Raw genomic sequence first — 23,787 nt, 5'->3', positions numbered from 1 at the left:
CTTAATCACTGGTTATGTACGTGTGCTTCATTTACACAAATGCACATGTGCATATAACGGCTTAAGCATGGGTTATGTAACTGTGTGCTTCATCCATGCGAATACATATGTGCACTTGCACTTCTTAATCACTGGTTACGTGCGTGTGCTTGATCCATGCAAATGCATATGTGCACATAATGACTTAAGCACTAGTTATACAAATGTGTGCTTCATCCATGATAATGCACATGTGCACGTGCACTTCTTAATCACTGGTTATGTACGTATGCCTCATCTACGCAAATGCACATGTGCACATAACGGCTTCAGCACGGGTTATATAAATGTGTGCTCGATCCATGCAACTGCACATGTGCACGTGCACCTATTAATCACTGGTTATGTACGTATGCCTCATCTACGCAAATGCACATGTGCACATAACGGCTTAAGCACGTGTTATATAAATGTGTGCTCCATCTATGCAAGTGCACATGCGCACGTGCACTTCTTAATCACGTGTTATGTGCGTGTGCTTCATCCACGCAAATGCACATGTGCACATAACGGCTTAAGTACGGGTTATATAAATGTGTGCTTCATCCATGCGAATGTATATGTGTACATGCACTTCTTAATCACTGGTTATGTTCGTGTGCATCATCCACGCAAGTACACATATGCACAAAACGGCTTAAGCACGTGTTATATAAGTGCGTTTTAAATCCATGCAAATGCACACGTGCACGTGTACTTCTTAATCACTGGTTACGTACGTGTGCTTGATCCACGCAAATGCATATGTGCAAATAACGACTTAAGCACGAGTTATACAAATGTGTGCTTCATCCATGATAATGCACATGTGCACGTGCACTTCTTAATCACTGGTTATGTACGTATGCCTCATCCACGCAAATGCACATGTGCACATAACGGCTTCAGCACGGGTTATATAAATGAGTGCTCCATCCATGCAACTGCAATGTGCACGTGCACCTATTAATCACTGGTTATGTACGTATGCCTCATCCACGCAAATGCACATGTGCACATAACGGCTTAGGTACGGGTTATATAAATGTGTGCTCCCTCCGTGCACGTGCACTTCTTAATCACGTGTTATGTGCGTGTGCTTCATCCACGCAAATGCACATGTGCATATCACGGCTTAACAACGTGTTATATAAATGTGTTTCATCCATGCAAATGCACATGTGCACTTGCACTTCTTAATCACGGGTTATGTGCGTGTGTTTCATCTACGCAAACGCACATGTGCACATAACGACTTAAGCACGTGTTATATAAATGTGTGTTTCATCTGTGCAAGTGCACATGTGTACATGCACGACTTAATCACGGGTTATGTGCGTGTGCTTCATTCACGCAAATGCACATGTGCTTTTGCCCGGGTTCTGTATGTGTGCTTCATCCACGCAAATTCACCTGTACGGCTTAAGCACGGGTTATGTATGTGTGCATCATCCACCCAAATGAACATGTGCACATGTACGGCCTATGCATGGAAAGTGCACATGTGCAGTACAGGTACGTGTTGTCTGGGATACTGTGTACTTGTATGCTAATGTGTTGTAATTTTTTGGAATTTTTTTAGTAAAATTGTTTTTGTTATGGAGGATTTTTTAAATCAGCATGGCCAAAGGCTTTGGAATATAAACTTTTAGGTTTCAGCCATAACAAACAGTATGGAGGATTTTAGAAATCAACATGGCCAAAGGTTTTGAAATATAAATCTTTAGATTTCAGCCATATTGCCATTGACGGATGATTTTCTTCAAAAATCGACATGGCCCATTATTTATGAGGTTTCAGCCGTCTTAGAGATATTGATATAGATCCCGAATAATAAACTTATTTTCTTTCCAACAGCATGAAGCCATAACGTTTTATGAAAATTATTTTCTATCAATTATTTCATATGCTCGATGACTGAATTTTAATGCGTTAATTATACCAGTTTGAATATTTTGTAGCGAAGCTGCCTAAGAAAGTTTAACTGTCGTGGAGTGACAAATGTCTTGTAGGGAATTTAATTTGGATGTTTCAGACCAACCAGAAAGTTGTAATGTCGTTGACTGTATTTTTGTATTTGTATCTCACGTTTTTCTTTTAATAGGTCTCACGTGTTTTGTCTTATAGAGACATATCTTTACGGTGCTACGAGAGCATTTGTACTTTGTGTGTTTACACATCTTTCCTAGGTGGAAGACAACGTTATGTTCCAGGGAACATACGCGTAGTTTACTGAATATTAATGTTTATATTTCAGTTTTGTACAGAAACATTTTGTAAGTGCCTATGGTTGCAGGCCTATTCACGTTTCTAGTTTTGCCTCGCAGGTGTCGATGGCATATTTCGTGTGTAAGTACGTGTAGTATTACACATTTTTCCCACCTATGGTTTTGGTCAATTCATGACGTAATGACCATTTATTTTCAGGAATGTTTGGACTAGAATCAACTTCCTTGATTCAGACCTTTGAAAAACTTGGATCAATATTGAATAGTTTTCAACGCTTTATTAATAACTTTTTTGTAGATAGTAGCCACATGTTCTGGTAACCCTACAATATCTACCTTTTGGAAGTAAACAACAACCATTATTCTAGGCCTAAGCTAGTAATAACTTTGTTTCAGAATAAATCATTTGTTGTATTGAGCATTATCGAACTGACGTCTCGATTTTTTTATGACGAGCAGTCATTTTCATCTTATGTCGTGCCAAATTTTCTTCATACATGTCAACGAAATCACGATCTTTTTCTTGATATATAGAATCATGCTTGTTTCTTGGAATCACTATGAACGTCATCTTTGACACTTAAGTTTATTTTTTTATTTTTGAAAAACGATTTTTCGTTCTTTTCTGCCAAACAACACGAGGCACAGTTAAAAAAAGGACATAAGGCGAAAATCTTACTTTGTTTACATATTGTCAGTTTATTATGTGTTTACATTTCCATTCATTTTATTTTTTCAATGATTTTCATATTTTTCAAATATATTATAATAATATTGAAACTTTGACAATAATTTTAATATTTTAGTACGTTTAACATGTTTGCTATTTGCATATTCATTCATATTTTAACATTTTAAATATAGATATCAGTATATTTAAAAGAAGGCATTTACTAATTTTTATTGAGATGTTCGATAATTTTTTAGTCGATATTTTCATGAATAGTTATTGAGTGTAAATATTTACTTCATATTATATAAAATAAAGTGATCGAAACGGAACACTTAAAACATTTTACGAAAAGTATTTACAAGTGTTTAAAAAGGTATTTATTAGTGTTTAAAGAAAAAAGTAAGAATTTTAATAGCCCTACAAATCGCTTTTTGTGCATTTTTACTTATCATACAGGTGTTATAACCATACCTCGTTTCTCACACCAGTGTTAAAAAACTCCCCTTTTCCCCTCATCAACTCGCCGTTGGAGATCCATACAGGATACTCACACAGTAAGATAGCATGGTTTCAACATGTGAAGAAAGGGAAGGTAAGGAAACCCAACTGTATCAATTCTTCAAGAGGATCTTATTACTTCATGGAACATTTGGATTTGGACATTGCTCATGCAGGAACCTCAACATGTTGTAGTGAGTGAACAAGTTATTTAACTATTTTAAATAGTCCTTTTTCAAGTGAAAAACCATTCATCGTTTATGCACGTAAGTCTCACACCATATCACAGTGTTGCCAACTAATTAATTTTAAATTTTTGGTGAAAAACCTAATTTTACTCAAATCTCGTTAAACGGCCAAGAGTTCTCAACTTGTCTACGTGTGCACTTAACAGGTCGTTCCACGTTAAAGACGCCATATATAACCGCTACCAGGTTATAGAAGGATTTTTTGTGGACACTGTATATTTCGTAAAGAAAGTGATCATTATTTTCGATTTATACTTTATTCTGCAACGCGGGGAATTGCTTCTTTCCCACACAATTGGACAAAGAAGTCTTTCATCGTTTTCTCATATACATATTTAAAACATTGCTTTTAGTGAGAACATTTCAGTTAGTGAGAACTGAATTAAGTGATTTCTTTAATCGCTTATGGAAACATTTCAATAGATTAGAGAAATACGGGCTGACCAGATGTTCCAGTGACCAAAGTGGCACCAATTGCGTTGTTTTCCAGCTCGTTATCTGTACCTTCTCACGCCAGAGTTATCGCCGTGTTTAGTGCATTATAGGCAGTTGACTAAAATTAACATAAATTATTTTCCGTATTCTGTTTGTATGTGCATACATGTGAGTTAACTGAGTGATTTTTGAAATGAACTGCCAACCTCTTTAATTGACCATTGCAACCCGTACCTTGAGCTTCGGTGCTCAGGGAGTTTGACTCCAGGTTTAGAAGCCGTAACCACGCACATCGCGTCGAGCTTCAAGTATGAATTTTTGTTAAGGGGCACAAGCTATTACCCGGTGAAGGACGTTTTCTTACGGCTAGCCCCAACTAGTGAAGTCCCAGGTTCACAAACCTAGTGCGCTAAAAAGCTATATACGCGCCCTCCAACATCAGCATTCTACTTTGGAGAATTTCTTGTTTAATTTGCTGAAGATTCATCTTTACGCTGCAGGATTGTCGGCGCAGCAATTGAATTCATCGTGGGACGATCCAGACAACTTTTCCCCAGTGCTAATCCCCCAAATGTGTCAATGGTGTGAAAGAAGCATTTACAGTAAAATCCGAATTATAATCTTATATATTTAAAGGGCTATCGCGCACTGAAAAGGCAAAGTGTGATTTCAGTGACGAAAATTATTATACATATTCAGTGTTCAGTGTTGTGTTCATTCCTCTTCGCTATTTTTTTATATGATAGTGTTCTAATAAATAAGTATAGTGTTATTTAATCCAGTGTGTTTTCGTTGTTTGTGTGAGTTATGGTCTGGATGACCGTCTGATCGTCCGTGAGGTTTTCGAGACGAGACACCCGAACCTCCCGGCGCCTAATGCTCATCTCATCATTGAGACCGACGAGCGATTTGGGAACAGTTTGTAACTCTTCTTGGAGAGGTCCTTCATCGTCCTGTCCAGGTAAGTTCCAGTCTCAGGAGAATACTTATTGGTAGGACCACGAACCACGAACAGCGACCAGATTACACGAAACGGTTACAAATAAATGTTCACCCAAATAGAGACATCGAATTAAATTGGTTACAAATAAATGTCTACCCGAACATGGACCCCGAACTCCAGGGCGATTACACTTGCACGGTACTATGAATGTGTCATACACATGTGCAGTAGCTGTGCAAATGCACATGTGCACACAACGACTTAAGCACAGGTCATATAAATGTGTGCTTCATCCATGCTAATGCACATGTCCACTTGCACTTCTTAATCAGGGGTTATGTGCGTGTGCACCATGCACATAACTGCATATGTGCACATAACGGTTTAAGCATGGGATATATAAATGTGTGCTTCATCCATGCTAATGCACATGTGCATGTGCACTTCATAATCACTGGTTATGTACGGGTGCCTTATCCACGCAAAAGCACATATGCATATAACAGCTTAAGCACGGGTTATATAAATGTGTGCTTCATCCGTGCTAACGCACATGTGCACGTGCACTTCTTAATCACTGGTTATGTACGTGTGTCTCATCCACGCAAATCCACATATGCACATAACAGATTAAGCACGGGTTATATAAATGTGTGCTTCATCCGTGCTAATGCACATGTGCACGTGCACTTCTTAATCACGCGTTATGTACGTGTGCCTCATCCGCGCAAATACACATATGCACATAACGGCATAAGCACGTGTTATATTAATGCGTTTTTCATGCATGAAAATGCACACGTGCACGTGCACTTCTTAATCACGGGATATGTGCGTGTGCTTCATCTACGCAAACGGACATGAGCACATAACGGCTTAGGCACGGGTTATATAAATGTGTGCTTCATCCATACGAATGCATATGTGTACATGCACTTCATAATCACTAGTTATGTACGTGTGCTTCATCCACGCAAATGCACATGTGCACATAACGGCTTAGGTACGGGTTATATAAATGTGTGCTTCATCCATGCTTATGCACATGTGCACATGCACTTCTTCGTCACTAGTTATGTGCGTGTGCCTCATCCACGCAAATACACATATGCACATAACGGCTTAAGCAGTGTTATTTAAGTGCGTTTTAAATCCATGCAAATGCACACGTGCACGTGCACTTCTTAATCACGGGTTATGTGCGTGTGCCTCATCCACGCAAATGCACATATGCACATAACGGTTTAAGGACAGGTTATATAAATGTGTGTTTCATCAGTGCTAATGCATATGTGCACATGCACTTATTAATCACGTTTTATGTGCGTGTGCGCCATCCACATAACTGCATATGTGCACGTAACGGCTTAAGCATGGGATATATAAATGTGTGCTTCATCCATGCTAATGCACATGTGCACGTGCACTTCATAATCACTGGTTTTTTTTCGTGCCTCATCTACGAAAATGCACATGTGCACATAACGGCTTAGACACGTGTTATATAAACGTGTGCTTCATCCATGCTAATGCACTTGTGCACATGCACTTCTTAATCACAGATTATGTGCGTGCGCTTCATCTACGCAAATGCACATGTGCACATAACGGCTTAGGCACGTGTTATATAAATGTGTGCTTCATCCATGATAATGCACATGTGCACGTGCACTTCTTAATCACTGGTTATGTACGTATGCCTCATCCACGCAAATGCACATGTGCATATAACGGTCTAAGCACGATATATACAAATGTGTGCTACAATCCATGCAGCTGCACGTGTGCACGTGCACTTCTTATTCACTGGTTATGTACGTATGCCTCATCTACGCAAATGCACATGTGCACATAACAGCTTAGGTACTGGTTATATAAATGTGTGTTTCATCCATGCAAATGCACATGTGCACGTGCACTTCTTAATCACGGGTTATGTGCGTATGTTTCATCTACGCAAATGCACATGTGCACATAACGGCTTAAGCACGGGTTATATGAATGTGTGTTTCATCCGTGCAAGTGCACTTGTGCACATGCACGACTTAATCACGGGTTATGTGCGTGTGTTTCATTCACGCAAATGCACATGTGCGCTTGCCCGGGTTCTGTATGTGTGCTTCATCCACGCAAATTCACATGTACGGCTTAAGCACGGGTTATGTATGTATGCATCATCCACACAAATGAACATGTGCACATGTACGGCCTATGCATGGAAAGTGCACATGTGCCGTACAGGTACGTGTTGTCTGGGATAGTTTGTACACATTAATCCTTTTTTTACCGTCTGAATGGAAAAAATATATTACGTCATACAGATTACTTTAGATAAGAAGAGGAGAATAAGGAGGGCGTTGGATTGAATACCAGGAGCAAGTAGTCGATCGAGACGTGTGTTTCTGAATGCATAAACACACGGCGCAAGAATGTGTTAGTAATTTGAACTTAAGCTTGTAAGACTTTCGTTGCCGAGCACTGTACCCAGACCTTATAAAAGGTAATGGACCCCTGTACACACTCATATAATTATATAAGCTAATTAGTCCTCATCAAAGAGTACAAATGTCAACAACCTACGAAATTTACTTATTTGACAATCGTTTGGCCATGAAATGGAACGGGATGGATTACCCAAACTTACAGAGGTACATACCCTGGTTTTGTAGTAGCATACCAAATTTTCAAATTTAGGAATTTCCAAAATTTAAGGGAGTGGTCCTAAGTATCCGCTACCAAAATTTTGCAGGTGGGTCAAGGTTTCCTTGTCAAAATTTAGAAGGTGTGGTTTATGTACCCTTGGCCATGGTTCCCGAGCATGGACCATAGTCCCTGGATCAGGGATCCAGGTGCACACAATTTTGATAGACACCATCCTACTAATAATGAAATGGTTTAAAAAAATAATATCACTTTGACTTGTAGTCATCGCTACTTATAAAGTTATGTATATCAAACGTAAAAATTTCTTTAATTGCTAGAAATCTATTTGTCTGCGAATTCCAGTTGCAACAACTGAAGCTTATTATTTACATACGAGGCCTGTCGAAAAAGTATCCGATCATTTTTGTTTTCGAGAAAACCACCAGCATTGGTTGGCCAAAGTTTGCATGTGGAAGAGGGATCCATGGTGTCTTTAGATTGCAGATGGCGTTACTTTCATTTACATTCGCTCTTGTGGAGGAGTGGTTATGTTGGGTGCTCGCCTTTGGTCTTGGCGAGGCTAAAATGGTAGACATGGGTGTAAAGATAGGACGCAGGAACAAAGTCACAACCGACTCCCTGGGTACATTCGAGCTCGCCAAGGCCTGACAAAGCTCGCGACGAACCAGAGAACATCGCCAGGTGCATAGCAAAATCATACCAATATTGATTGTCTTCTTCGATTGCCGTAATAATGTGAGTCATGTGTATGTAAAGGAAGGACATAAAGGATTTGTCTTTAAACATTTTCTGTCGTTTATATGACGCTCTTTGTTCGAAATGACCAGATCTGCGGACTTCAAAGCCCCGAATACTGTACCAGCAGCTGCAGATAATGATTCCGTTCATGCAGCTCACGTGGTTGTCCTTTTTAGCACAGCACAAAATTGCGATGTTTCGTCAAGTTTCCTACTTTCCCAGTATAGCCTTGTGAAACTTTTGTGTGTTCGAGAAAATCAAAAAGTACCAGATAGGAACAAACTTTTACATCCAAAGGGAGATCTAGCGCAACGCAACTACTGCTTTCGTTGCACTTCCCGATGATGGGTTTTAGGGATCTTTCGAGCCCTGGAAAGACTACCAAAGTCGGTGGGTGGAAGCAAGAGGGAACTAGTTTGAAGGGGATTAGGACGATGAAAATGGCAGGTGAAAGCATTGGTTTTCCGGGACCATGGTTGAATACTTTCCCAACAGGCCTCGTATCACCTGTTTATATGTTACTGAACTAAACATTCTATTGTCAAATGCAGTAATTTAACAATAGATTATGCTCTTTAGTTCAGCGTACCTTTCAGCACCGATGCTATATGAGACGTAGAGCTACAGAACTTCCGCCTGGAATAGAGCCCGGGTTTCCCACGCCAAGGGCGCTTACGTACCCACATAGCCCCAAGAGAGCTCACAATAGATTATAAATGTATTACTTTTTCCTTTTTTTTATGGACTTGTATGTCAATATAGAATCTTTCGCTGTTAATAGAAATTTGTTTTTACTTTGTATAATAAGACTGAATTAGTTTGTTTAGTTGAGTTTGGAAATTTTGTATAACCTTCAATATATTTTCTTTACTGAACTAACGAGTTTTAATAATAAAATCTTTAAAAAAAACAATTTATTTTTTTCAAGTTCCATTTTAGAAGTAATAATAATAATAATAATTTATCATAATATTGATCTTCATTAATGTGAAAGATTATACAGCCATAGAGCCATTAATTGGCAACATTCTTAAATAAATATATAAATTGACAAATCATGCAAGATTATATTACAAAAACTTGTAGAACTTGCAAAACGTGAAACAATATGTAATAATAATATACAGCCATAGAGCCATTAATTGGTAACATTTTTAAATAAATATATAAATTGACAAATCATGCAAGAATACATTACAAAACTTGTATAACTTGTAAAACGTGAGACAATATGTAATAATAACATACAGCCATAGAGCCATTAATTGGTAACATTTTTAAACAAATATATAAATTGACAAATCATGCAAGAATACATTACAAAAACTTGTAGAACTTGTAAAACGTGAGACAATATGTAATAATAATATACAGCCATAGAGCCATTAATTGGTAACATTTTTAAATAAATATATAAATTAACAAATGATGCAAGAATATATTATAAAAACTTGTAGAACTTGTAAAACGTGAGACAATATGTAATAATAATATACAGCCATAGAGCCATTAATTGGTAACATTTTTAAATAAATATATAAATTGACAAATCATGCAAGAATATATTACAAAACTTGTAGAACTTGTAAAACGTGAGACAATATGTAATAATAATATACAGCCAACGAGCCATTAATTGGTAACATTTTTAAATAAATATATAAATTGACAAATCATGCAAGAATATATTACAAAAACTTGTAAAACTTGAAAAGACGTGAGACAACATACAATAATAATTCGTATGACATACGTATTGTTAGTACAACGTTGTCTACATACATAAGCAAAAGAAAAAGATGTATTCATTACTAACACAGCTAACAAATCGGTTTTTAATTTCAGAAAATTGTTTTTGAAAAAAAATATAAAAATCGTAAAAGTTTTTCTTAACAGTTGCAATACTCTTATAGTGGGGTACAAATCAAGCTATCATTGCACAAAAAAGACAGTAATTTGTACGAATGTGAGATTGATTGTTAGATTGTGAGATACAACAAATCAATCTCAATCAATCTTATCATGAATTATATTATGAATATATTTAATCCTTGTAAATTTCTTCCTTCAGTAACGGAGAGTAAATTAAGTTTCAAAAGAATAGCATTATTAGTTAAATTATTGAATTTAGATTTAAATGGAAGCCGAGCCACGAACGAAATTGCAATAGCTTCAAATAGATTGAGAAATAGAAATCAAGTTCTTACTCTATATCCAGACAATATATTGTAAGTAGGTCTAACATGAGCATAATACAAGTTAATACATCTCTAAAGTCTCTAACAACCCAATCAATGAGAGTTAAATTCCTTCCGGCTTTTGATAAAATTTCACCAATATGCTCATTAAAAATAATTTATTATCAATTACAATACACAAATCTTCGATAGTTGAAACGATTTCAACTTCATGATAATCAAATCTTGATAAATTGATATATTAGTTTTCCTCGAAGATTTGGTTCTGTTCATGTTCAGAGGTAATGAATTATTTTTAGACCATTAATATATAGAGTTAGATCTGCTTGTAATTTTAGATGATCATGAGAACTTTGAACTATACGAAAAATCTTAAAATTGTTAGCATAAAAAGAAAAGAGCAACTCAAAGAATTACCAATATGATTCACTCAATAATAATAATAATAATAATAATAATAATAATAATAATAATAATAATAATAATAATAATAATAATAATAATAATAATAATTTCATTGATGTAAGATTTCGGGGTTTGAAATGAAAAATAAGATGGAGAAATCTCACGTAGTTCTATAACACTTACACACATCGTAGAAAAGCAAGCACTCAATGAGTAAGTTGCACTATGAAACCAACCCTCACTCATTATATTGAAATGATTTAATTGACACTTATTATTACTTTTTCGTCATCTTAATCACAAAAGAATGATACCCAAGTTTGGCATGGGATTGACAATAAAGATTCCTTGGATTATTCGACGTCGAATCCAATCATTTGCACATTTCTAATTTGTGGAGTGAGGGAAAGGGAAGCCAGAGCCTTGGCCTGTGTATAAAGGTCCTAGTTGTGGCCCTATTCCGCCCTGCTGTGAACACTGCTTTCAAACCAACAATACTTTTTCAATTATACGTAATTCGTATGAACACAATAAAAGCAATCACAACATTCACTTCTTCATACTGGTTAAAATGCTAATAAGAAGTTTTCAATGGATGTTATTATATATTTGTATGTGTTTAATTACACTGCAACGGGCATTGCGTCATCCTCACGTTGTCCTCTGACTTTTTTGTAAATCGCTTTGGGTCTTCTGGTTAGAATATTTCCTTTGGGCTTTTTCTTTTTTTTCTGGTTCCGAGCGAACAACAGAAACACTTGTTCCAAAGTTGTTTCTGAAACACAATAATCTTCAACTGCTGAATAATCCCTTCTTATCTCTTCCATCGCAGAGAATAACTTCGCCAAAGAAGTATTTGGATTTGTTAAGTGATAATGCAATAGACCCTGTGAACATTTATAATTTTAATTAGACATGTTTATTATTAGACTTTTAATAACATATTGCAAACTTGTGGTATTAGTGACTAAGTTCAACTGCTTTCCAAAGCAAAATTAAACTATCCAATTTTAATTTGAAGGGATTACTACAGAGGATATAATATGAAGACAACCACTTACTGAGAAGTGTTTCCAATTCGATTTCGAAAATCATCATGTCACAAATAATATCATGTGAGCAAGAGCAACGATCCTGGGGAGACCAAGGGGTCCGAGTCCCCCCAAAGCTCATGTGTGCTCCCTTATTGTATTTAAGAATATACAATATTTGGCGTAATTTGAATGCAATTTGTCTTAAAATCCTCATGTAAGCCTTCTGCATCTGAATGCCCCCACCCTCCAAAAAATTACAGAGAAATCGGCGCCCTTGCCTGTGAGACAGAAAATTCAGATTCGTTCTAGATAACTTCCTAGCCTAGCCTATAACCTAGAAATTACCAATCCTCTTTCCCTTCTTTCTTTCTCAAGGATGCTCTTATAAGACAGTCACTTAACTCTCTGCTTTCTATCATTAACGACTTCATAACAAGGAATTGCATAACTTCAGAAATGTTAATGAATTATAGATTCCTATAATCTACTGTATAATCTACGGATTAGCACTACCTCCTAAAGTTATATGACTTCCCACAACATATTAGTAGACTATTAAACTATTTGAAATACGTATAATATTACATGAATTCTATATTCAAAATTTTATATGCACAGATTTCCAATATATATATAGGGTGTTTCAAAACAACACCGACAACGTTTGGGAGGTGATTCCTGACATCAAGATAAGGCAAAAATTATAGACATACCTGGATGCACAAATGCTTCCTTTCGGGCTTATAGGCTGCCGAAAACATGAAAAAATGAACTTTAAAGGTCCATAGCTCCAATACTATCAGACCTGCCGTAATCGGGTCAAGACCACTTAGGAATTAATATGTGCCCTATCCAAATACCCATGCTTCAGAATCCTGCGATACTTCAACAACAATTTTTATAGAGGTAGTTGGTGAATACTTCAAGTTATACGCCTGTAGTCAAACTCCCTCTGCAAAAACTGCTGCGTGAGTACTTTAGGATTCTGAAACATGTATTTTCGGATAGTGCCCATACTAGTTCCTAAGTGAAATCTTGATCCTACTACTGTAGGTTCCATAGTTTTGGAGCTATGGACCTTTAAAGTACAATTTTTCATTGTTTTCGGCAGCCTATAACTCCGAAAAGAAGCATTTGTGCACCTAGGTTGGTCTATACTTTTTGACTTATCTTGGTGTCAGGAATCACCTCCCAAACGTTGCGGGTGTTGTTTTGAAACACCCTATCTATCTATCTATCTATCTATCTATCTATGTATCTATCTATCTATCTATATATATATATATATATATATATATATATATATATATATATATATATATATATATATATATATACACACTGACGTGCCACCGAATTAGGCACATCTGACTGCAGTTCTCGCATTGCCACGCCCACATATACCCTTCATTGAAGGTATAAATAGACAGAATCTCTGGCCGCAAGACACAGTAGTCTTGAGAAACTGAATGGTAAAAGCACGAGACTTAGACGTGTTCGATCGAGGGCAGATTGTTCGAGCTCCATGAATGGAATTCCATTTCAGAGATTGAGAAGCAACTGCTGTCCTCGCGTACCACAGTTGCAAGGGTATGGCGAGATTATGCAAATGAAGGGAAGGCAGCCATGAACCGGTCACAGTGCAAAGGTCAGGAATGTAGACTGCGCTTGCTGAGCTATATCGAACCAGTAAGGTTCAGAGCCTGTCGCAAATCACATTCCAACTGAAAGAAGTTTCCGTGCGAATTGTTACTGCACTGACAGTTCAACGTTTTCTGCATCGTCTTGGCTTCAGATCTCTCAGACCAATCTGAGTGCCTCTGCTCAAGGCCGGCATCGGACACCACTTGTCTCCTTGTGTGGGCTCGAAGGCACCGTTATTGAACCATTGAATTGTGGAAACATGAAACCTGGAGCGATGAGTCCTGATTCTGGCTGCATCGCACTGATGGGATAGTCCGAATCTGACATCAGCATGAAACCCGTATATCAAGTTAAAACAGTGCAAGTTGATGGTGGGTCTATTACGACACAGAATGTTTTTAGTTGAGCATCGTTGAGATCATTAGTTGGCGTAAGAGGATCCCTGAATGCCAACCTATATGTGTAAACTGTACATTCTGGGGAACCATGTACACCTGCTCTTGACGATGATTATGCCAACGGGACGTGCATTTTCTAGCAAGACAACTGTCCAGCCCACAGGTTCCATATTGTGTTTAGGTACAGTTGAGTGTTCGAGGACCATTCTACCATCTTTCAGGTAATACAAACCCCCCGCTGTTCAGATTTGAGTCGAGTGGAACATTTGTTAGATGTCGTTAAAAGGATTGTACGGAGCAGACAGACTCTACCAGTGAACATGGACTAGTTGTGGACCGCAGCTTAGGACGCATTGCTTCCAAGACCTTTAGACGATGCCCAGAAGCTGGTGGCGTTATTATTCTGCCTTGTTGTTGCAGTATTTGAGGATAGAGGGGTCGAACGGTACTGATAGGTGTGTATGATTCAGTGGCATGCCAGTGTATAGGATATACAGGATATTAATAAAGTATAACGACAAACTGTAAGAGGTGATTCCTCACATAAAAATAAGACAAAAAGAAATCATATGGACCTGTGAGGAAGTGTGAATAGTTTCAGAGCTAGAGCTGTCCAAAATCATCAAAAGAAACTCAATTTCAACACGCACTATTTTGAATTCGAAAAACCGTGGAGTGGTGGTCCATATTAGCGTAAAGGAAGTCATACATACAAGTCCAATGTGCATATTTCATCAATAGTTAATGCGTGTTCAAGGTACTCCCTACAGGATACAATTCCTAGGCACTCCTTCAACAGAATTCTCAGATATACTCTGATTTCAAGATGGGTCCAAAGAAGGCAAAGGATATGGGACATATTTTGTCACCGTATCACATTTTTTCACATACAAGCGTGAAGAAAAACATCGCAGCACGCGTTGTTCTGAACCGTGTTGCTGACAGTCCCGAACGCTTTCAACTTCCAGCTGAAGTTCCGTGTTCACTATTGTCAAGGTTTTCCTTTTGTTTACTTTGGGCCTACCCTAGCATTAGACTATACCTGATAATTCTGTTGGGTGCATGTCTGGAAATTATATCCTGTAGCGAATACCTTGGGTACTCTTTGCACATTGATAAAATATACATTTTTGGTGCATATCTATGACTTCCTTTACGTTGATATGGTCCACTACTTCACGGTTTTTCGAATTCGAACTAACGCGCGTTGAAATTGAGCTCCTTCACGATTTTAGACGTCTGTAGCTTTGAAACTATGCACTTTTCCCCACAGCGCATATGAAGTTTTTATCTTATTTTGATGTGATTAATCACTTCTTACAGTTTGCCTTTATTGTTCATAAAGTACTTGTATATAAAATCAGAAACAAAAAACAATCCGTTGAATTACCTGGCGTTCATCTTTCAAAATACAAGGTTGAAGATTTTTCTCAAGTGTACGTTTTAAGGCTTTCAAAATGTCTTCCTGCGCTGTTGGTTTCAGCTTTATTAATATAGTAAATCCTTGGCAAAATTTTGACTTCAAATGCTCGATGCTACCAAAACACACGAACTGTCCATTTACCATAATACCAACTTTGTTACATAATGCTTCACATTCTTCCATGCTTAAAAATAAATCGATAACCTTGGTATCAATTATTACATGTTAAAGTTGCATAAATATATTTTAATACTTCTTGTAAGAAATAACTTTTAAGTAAGGTTGAAAAATATTTTAGTAGTACAATGTTTAAGAGAAATGAATACGTTAGTATTACTTATTTAAACTTCATAAACAAGTAATAAAAGTAATAACCAGGGGGTAAAGGCGAGTGGGACGCCATCCCCTACCTCGAAAATATATGTACGGTGTCCCTCCAGTTCCTAAAAAATTACAATGGGCAAAGGTAGGCAGGGGGAATGGCATGACGCTATGCCGCTACCTACCGTCCCCCTACCTTTTCAGATCCACTTTTACCCCTGGTAATAACTACATAAAAACAAACCTTTCGGATGATGAAATATTTCTTTTCCCATCTTGAATTCACTTCTTCCAAGTAGTACTATAAAAAGATTAAATAAACCACAAATAAAGAAGTAAATGGTGATAATAACTGGCTAGACAATTAACTCAACAATGACACAGAATTAAATAGCTATATTCTCTAATAATATCATATTGAATGTTATACGAAGCTATACACTTGGCTTTCAATAGCTGCTCAATAACATTTAGAATAAATATCGTTAGATTATAATTCTAGAAAGTATTCAAAAATTGTATTACCTTAATTATGACTTCAGTCGAATTATTGTTGCTAGCTCTACTGTAAAACAAGCTACAGCTTACTGTATCTTTGGAAAATCTTCAGTCCATAAGGTGAAATATAGGACGGTAATTATTTTTAACCCTTAGGCAGGGGTGCCCACAAAGGGGGGCTATGACGCAAACTGCGTCATTGAAATATTTGGGGGGGTTAAAAATCTATTAAGTATTAGGTGGCCTTAGGTATTTGTTAAGAAACAACATTTAAAAGTTTACGCCGTAAAGGAGTTTGGAAAGTAGAGTTGATTCTTTTAACTTGCTAGGCATTATAACTTCTAAACGCTGGACGCAGACACAAAATTTGGTATATGGCAATTTCCTGAGACAAATTGTATATTATTCAATTGCACAAACTTATTATAATAGTTGCACCATGAGAGAAGGGATTTTCAATGATCCTGTCACGGTTTCACGCAAAAGTTGTTTTGTGAACTGTAATCATTTTCTGTATCATAACAAATTGAGATGGCTTATATCTTGTTTACATACCTAGGAAGCAGCAGGAAAACCTATATCTTTAATTAAACAAATATAAATTCGTACTGTTAACGTATTATTATTATTATTATTGAAAAATCCCGCATTTAAATATTTTCTGGTATGTAAAAGATGTGAAAAGTTTTTATCTTCACATCTTTTGGAAGATTATTGGAAAATTCAGTAAGCTGTAGCTTGGAAAATTCATACTATTCTCTGTCTCACCCTAGGAAGATTATAAAACGGAAATGACGTTTCAACGAGACGTCTTACAGCGCGACGTTGCCACTTATTGTGAGCAGAAGGCGGCCGATTTGAGAAAATAAAAAAGGAAGAACATAAACCAAACAGCGTAGTGGTAAGCTCTACGCTACTCAATAACAATAATAATAATAAATATAATAATAATAATAATAATAATAATAATAATAGAAGAGGGAGTGTAATTACTTACCATACATAATCTACTCCTGGAGGCAAGAAACACCGAAATATTGACTCCACACAAGTTCAGTGGGAGAGAGTTCGCAATGACAAGAGGGAGACGAAGTACTTCATGTTCGGCTTCCTTTGCAATGCGGTCTATTCTGAGTAGGAGACTCCTATGTTAGAATCAACTTTATTTAACATTTCTATTACTTTAAATTTGTTACAGCTTGAATCAAATTCAATACATTTATTTTTTAATCACTATACAATTTCCTTCTTAGTACCTGATTTCGTAGGGATTTTTTCGTCTTTTACTGAGTGTGTTTGGTCATTATCAATAACAATCATGGAATTTGGCGATACATTCGGAAGGAGTTTTTCTTGGAAATGTTGTTCTTATTTTGCTGCATGTAATTCTTTGTGATAACACTAGTTAACAAATTTAAACTTTTTGTTTGTTACATGAGAAATATCAGCTGATCTTAATGGAACTTTTTGCGCTGAATTCGAATATGCACTCGGTTTCTCTCCATCACGTACAGTTTTCCCGTAACAAAGGGATTTTCGGGAAATTCCCTCAAAAATTTCCCCATTTCAGATATTTTATTACCCTAGCTCCTGTCCCCTTACATATAGTAACATAGAAATTATACCTATGTATACTTTGATTTATATTTAATAAACCCTAAAAGTTTCGTAAAAATCGCTTTGTTCTTTCCAGAGAAATAAATATATTTGTATGTATACTGTGTGCACTGTTTATTGCACCTGATAGTAATGCTTTCAGATCTCCTGAGTTGGGGTAAAAACGATTTGCTTTATTACTACAAACAGACATAAAAATGAATATTTACAATAGTCAAGAACACACTTGTATTGCTCTCTGTAAATTAGAAACGTGTATAAAAATAGAATGTACTTCCAACGTATATTTTTTTAAACGTACTGTATACGTATATCTTAATACATATATATACAATTCTCCAAGTTTTTTCGTTTTGTTCATGAAATGGTTATCAATATTTGTTATCAAATGTAACAGAATGCAAAAGAAAGAAAGAATGGAATACAGACTCATTGTTGACAACAATGAACTAATGCAGTCTGAATTATCCACTACGGTATCGTTTCCCCCCTCCCCCGCGCATTTCTTTCTTTCTTGTGTTCTTGACACCTGGTGAGGGAGTTTTGTACATTTTTATATTGACGTGTGGTTTAACACTACTTCACTTTCAAAGTTGTCTTTGCTGCTAAGAGTGCTTTCATGTTTGATCTTAACGGCATTATACCCAACTAAGACCAGAAGTTTAGTTTGTGATCAGTACAATGGCGTCAAGAGGACGGCGTTCGTGTATTAACTCACCAAATAGTTTTTGTTATGTGTGTGGCCAGTTTGTAGTTAAAGGACAGTGTAGATCCATTACGCCATCGGTGAAACTAGCATATTATATATATTTCGGATGTCGTGTGGGAGATCAGGACAAAACTTGGGCACCCAACATAATTTGTGCGTCGTGCTACGTCACTTTACTTGCATGGGCCAAAGGGAAACGGAGGTTCATGAAATTTGCTGTACCAATGGTGTGGAGAGAACCCACCAACCATCTGGATGATTGTTATTTTTGTCTCACAGTAGTTAAGGGACATTCTAAAAAAAGCAAATACACAATAAGTTATCCCAACGTTAAATCCGCAATTAGACCTATTCCGCACGGGGATGAACTTCCACTTCCCGAGCCCCCTACCAACTGGGAAGAGATATGGGCAAAAGACTCTGATGATGATCATGATCTTGATGAACCATCGACATCAACATGTACATCCAAGGATCCAACGTTGATCCCTGACTGTGTTCGCGAGCCACATTTCATCCGGCAATGTGAACTTAATGACCTAGTCCGTGATTTGCACCTGACAAAACAAGAGGCGGAACTTCTGGGATCAAGGCTCCAGCAGTGGAACTTATTGGATGCAGAAACGAACATATCAGTGTACAGGAAAAGGCATGTTCAATTTTCAAGCTATTTCTCAATGCAAGATAATGTGTGCGTATGTACGGATATAAATGGGTTGATGGCGGAGCTAGGAATTCCTTACGTTCCAGAAGAATGGAGGTTATTTATCGACGCGTCAAAGGTCAGCCTTAAAGCTGTCCTTTTACATAATGGAAATAAAAAACCTTCTATACCACTTGCGCACTCAGTGAAGATTAAGGAATCCTATGACACCATGTCAACTTTGCTAAATCTTATAAATTACAAGGACCATTGTTGGCAAATATGTTGTGATCTCAAGGTAGTTGGTATTTTATTAGGACTGCAGTGCGGTTACACGAAGTATCAATGTTTTTTATGTTTATGGGATAGCCGAGCTGATGACAAACATTATGAAGTGAAGGAATGGGAACCTAGAGTGAATTACGTACCTGGAGAATGCAACGTCAAATACGCTCCTTTGGTAGATACTAATAAGATATTACTACCGCCACTTCATATCAAGTTAGGACTTATGAAAAACTTTGTCAAAGCCATGGACACATCTGGTGAAGGTTTCAAGTATTTGCGAGATAAGTTCCCTAACCTAAGTGATGCTAAGATTTCAGCGGGAGTGTTTATTGGTCCCCAAATTAGGAAGTTAATGCTTGATGATAGCTTTGACAGCAAGTTAAACAGTGCTGAGCTAGCTGCCTGGACAGCATTTAAGTGTGTTGTGCGCAACTTTCTGGGCAATAACAAAGCTGAGAGTTACACAGAAATCGTACAGGACATGATACAGAAATACAAAGAGTTGGGTTGTAGGATGTCTTTAAAAATCCACTTTTTGCACTCCCACCTCAGCTTCTTTCCTGCTAACCTAGGTGCTCTCAGCGACGAACAGGGGGAAAGATTCCACCAAGATATAATGGCAATGGAGAAAAGGTACCAGGGACGATTGGATCCTTCAATGATGGGGGACTATTGTTGGGGTCTTGTTAGAGAATGCAACATTTCTTACAAAAGAAGGAAGTAGTGTACGTTTTTGTAACCCAATGGAAGTTTCATATATTGTGATAGTTTTGATTGTCTTTTCATGACCTTTTGGTACATTTGTATTATTGTTTATTGTAAATTGTCAAACTTGTAAATTATATTGTATTATATTTTATATATGTGTTTGTGGTAATAAAGCAAAACGTTTTACCTCAACTTAAGAGATCTGAAAGCATTACTATAAGGTGCAATAAACAGTACACACAGTATACATACAAACATATTTATTTCTCTAGAAAGAATAAAGCGATTATTACGAAACTTGGAGGGTTTGTTAAATATGAATCAAAGTATACTTAGGTATAATTTCTATGTTACTATATGCAAGGGGACAAGATCTTGGGGTGTAAAATAAACGAAAAGGGAAATTTTGAGGGATTTTCCCGAAAATCCCTCTGTTACGGGAAAATCGTACGTGATGGAGAAAAACCGAGTGCATATTCGAATTCAGCGCAAAAAGTTCCTTTAAGAACAGGTATTTCCTTTTATGTAACAAAACCTTTGTTAACTAGTGTAATCAACTGTTTTCGTGCCGCGAGAAAGGAGGTCAGCTGCGGGAACTAACCCATTCTCAGTCATGGTATGAATCACTACGAGGGGATGCTGGAAAGTTCATGAAATCACCAAGAAACATTGAAACATATCATTGTAGTCATTAGAAAGTTATATATTATGAACCTCTCATCCCGTATATGATCATTTTATAATTGTTATTTCCTTTGCTACAGGTTCTGTAAGAATACATGGCGGAGGATATAAGAAAATTCGAGAAGAATGAGCTTGGCAGTGTCGTCAAGTTTTTTGTGCTGCAAGACAAATCCTCTATGGAAATTCATAAAACCTTACAGGATACTTTGGGGGAACACGCTCCTGGATATACAACAATAGCGAAGTGATTGAGGGGTTTTAAGACTGGTCATCGTGGGACTGAAGATAAACCTCTCTCAGGCAGGCCTTCAAGTGCAGTGACCACGGAAAACATGGGCAAAGTGAATGACATGATCATGGAGGATAGGCGCATATCGATCAAAAACATTGCTGCGTGTTGGGGATATCGCGTGAGCGTGTGGGTGTATAATAGCAGAATATTTGGACATGCGAAAGGTCAGTGTCAAATGGATCCCAAAATGTTTGAATGCTGACCAGAAGAGAACACGGGTGCAGATGTCACAGGAAATTTTGCGAAAGTTTCAAAACCCTGGTGAGTTCTTGCGCATTCTGGTGACAGAATATGAAACATGGCTGCACTACTATGATCTAAAGACTAAACAGCAATCCATGGAGTGGCGCCGCAGTGGATCTCCTCGACCGTAGAAGTTTCGAAGCCAAAGATCAGCTGGGAAGGTGCTTGTATCGGTGTGTTGGGATAAGGATGGTGTCATCCTTATCAAATGTCTTAAAAAGGGTGAAACCATCAATGCTGAAGTTTATTCCAAATATTTGATTGAGCTGAACAAGGCTTTGAAGGAAAAACGTCGTGGAAAAGTGAGCAGTGGTATTCAGTTCTCCAGACAATGCACCCTGCCACAAGACTCATCAAACCATGCAATTGCTGGTGGATCTGGGCTTCACCTATGTAACTCACCGACCCTACTCACCTGATCTGGCCTCCTCCGACTATCACTTCTTCTCACATCTCAAAAACATCTGAAAGGCAAACATTTTCCATCCGATGAGGCACTCATTGCGGAGGTGGAGGGCTGGTTTGCACAGTAGGAGAAGACCTATTTGCAAAAGTTAGAAAGGTTGCAACATCGTTGTGAAAAGTGTATTGGATTTCGGGGCCAATACGTTGAATAGTGTATTAAAATGGTTCTTCCAGATAAATTTCTTCTTGGTGATTTCATGAACTTTCCAGCCTCTCCTCGTATTACTCTACCTCCCTTTCCAAAGGTGCCTTGACGCCTAAGGACAAAACCTCTCTCCAGTTTCACTGCCAGGTTTCCAACATATGAATAAACGTTTAACAACATGTTTTTTCGCCAGTAGAAAGAGCTTTCCATTTCTTTCTTTACTTCTTATAACAATGTGGCAATTTTCAGCCATTGTCTCCAAAAATAGCACTATAGCAGTTAAACAAAAAATTAACTAATAACTGTGAAGTAACTGAAGTAACTATGTATTGGATATAAAGAAACATGAACTTTTGAAAACTTTGAAAGAAAACTTTGACTAGAAGTGTACATTCTCAGACGGCTTTCGTAAATGCATATTTGTTAAATAAACTCGACTAGCTTCCTTCTTTCCTTTCCGCATACCATCAAGCACAGCTTGATACTTCCCCATTAGGTCATCATTCTTGAATTGATCAAAACCACGAGGAACAGAACAACAGGGGGTATTTGACACACGATTGGGACAGGTGCAGGATCATCGGAGAGAAGCGGATCCCACCATTGGAGGACCACCGACTCCATAAGTCAAAGAGTACCATTCTGACGGTTCATCGCCGCAGACACCTTTAAGTTTGTTACCAGAGTAGTAGAATGAAGATGTAGGAGGACAACATCACAAAGACGCATTATCGACGCCCCTTGCAGATCAACAGGATAGAGATCCAGATGTTGACTGTCTCCAGCTATCCAGGCTCTTCCAGGGGAGAATATTCATCATTCCAGATGACTAGGACGACGCCAGCTTCATTGAATCTAACAGGCTAGTGCTCATTCCTATTCCTTAATTATAACCTTTCTCTTTCTCTCACCCTTTCCCCCAACTAGTCATTTTCTTAATTGGAATCATTTGAATTTTATTTAAATTCAATCATAATTAGTTATTAAGTACCGTGTTGTGTATCAGTTCCATCCCCATTTGGTTGCAATTATTTGTTACGTATTCTGAGCTACTACTGATGACACAGCACTGACACATGATGGAGATGCTGTGAGGCTTACGCCTTTGTTACGATCCTAAAATTTCGATAGATTACGATTCTACGATTTATAGTTTTTTTTTTTGCTGAGAGAAATTGAGTAGATTTATTTTTAGCCCACCCGCCCACCCTCGCTACATTTATTCATTTGCTCTGTTAGAGTAATTCTTTGTTTTATTATTCTTTAGTTGAATGATTAAGTGGGTGAGAAGAGAAAATTTTGCCAAGTTATTATATTTTGTTTTTCTTTTTGTTAGTATAAGAAGTGTTATTTACATTTTGGTGTTGGATATATATACATAGTAGTGTAAGATATTTATTATAAGTGTGATTTTGAAAATAGATATAATGAGAATACTAGTGCTATATCTTCTGCTTTAGATCGTTTAGTAGAACCCCCCAGATTTTCTGGCAAATTGAACGAGTCAGTTCAGTCATTTTTTAGTCATTTTGAGGATTTTTCTACGCTTCATAACCTACGTGATGTACAGAAACGTCATTTGTTGCCGTATTGCTTAGAAAATGGGGCTCGTGCTTATCTGTTAGCT

The 23,787-nt window shown here is 37.3% G+C and overlaps 1 protein-coding gene across 1 annotated transcript; it reads right to left on the bottom strand.

Moving 5' to 3' along the window:
• Nucleotides 1-10,923: 10,923 nt before the first annotated feature.
• On the bottom strand, nucleotides 10,924-15,730 carry LOC145660860 (phospholipid-transporting ATPase ABCA3-like). Its single transcript, XM_081726286.1, has 2 exons — nucleotides 15,515-15,730; nucleotides 10,924-11,935 (listed from the first exon to the last, which is right to left on the bottom strand). The coding sequence occupies exons 1-2, from the start codon at nucleotides 15,728-15,730 to the stop codon at nucleotides 11,672-11,674; spliced, it is 480 nt and encodes a 159-aa protein (XP_081582412.1). The 3' UTR covers nucleotides 10,924-11,671.
• Between the last annotated feature and the right edge of the window lie 8,057 nt (nucleotides 15,731-23,787).

Source organism: Thermobia domestica, chromosome 9 (genome assembly GCF_964235325.1).
Source record: "Thermobia domestica chromosome 9, izTheDome1.hap1.1, whole genome shotgun sequence".
NCBI lineage: Eukaryota > Metazoa > Arthropoda > Insecta > Zygentoma > Lepismatidae > Thermobia > Thermobia domestica.
The sequence above is the reverse complement of the archived record's forward strand: the minus strand, read 5'-3'. Positions and strand labels throughout refer to the sequence as shown.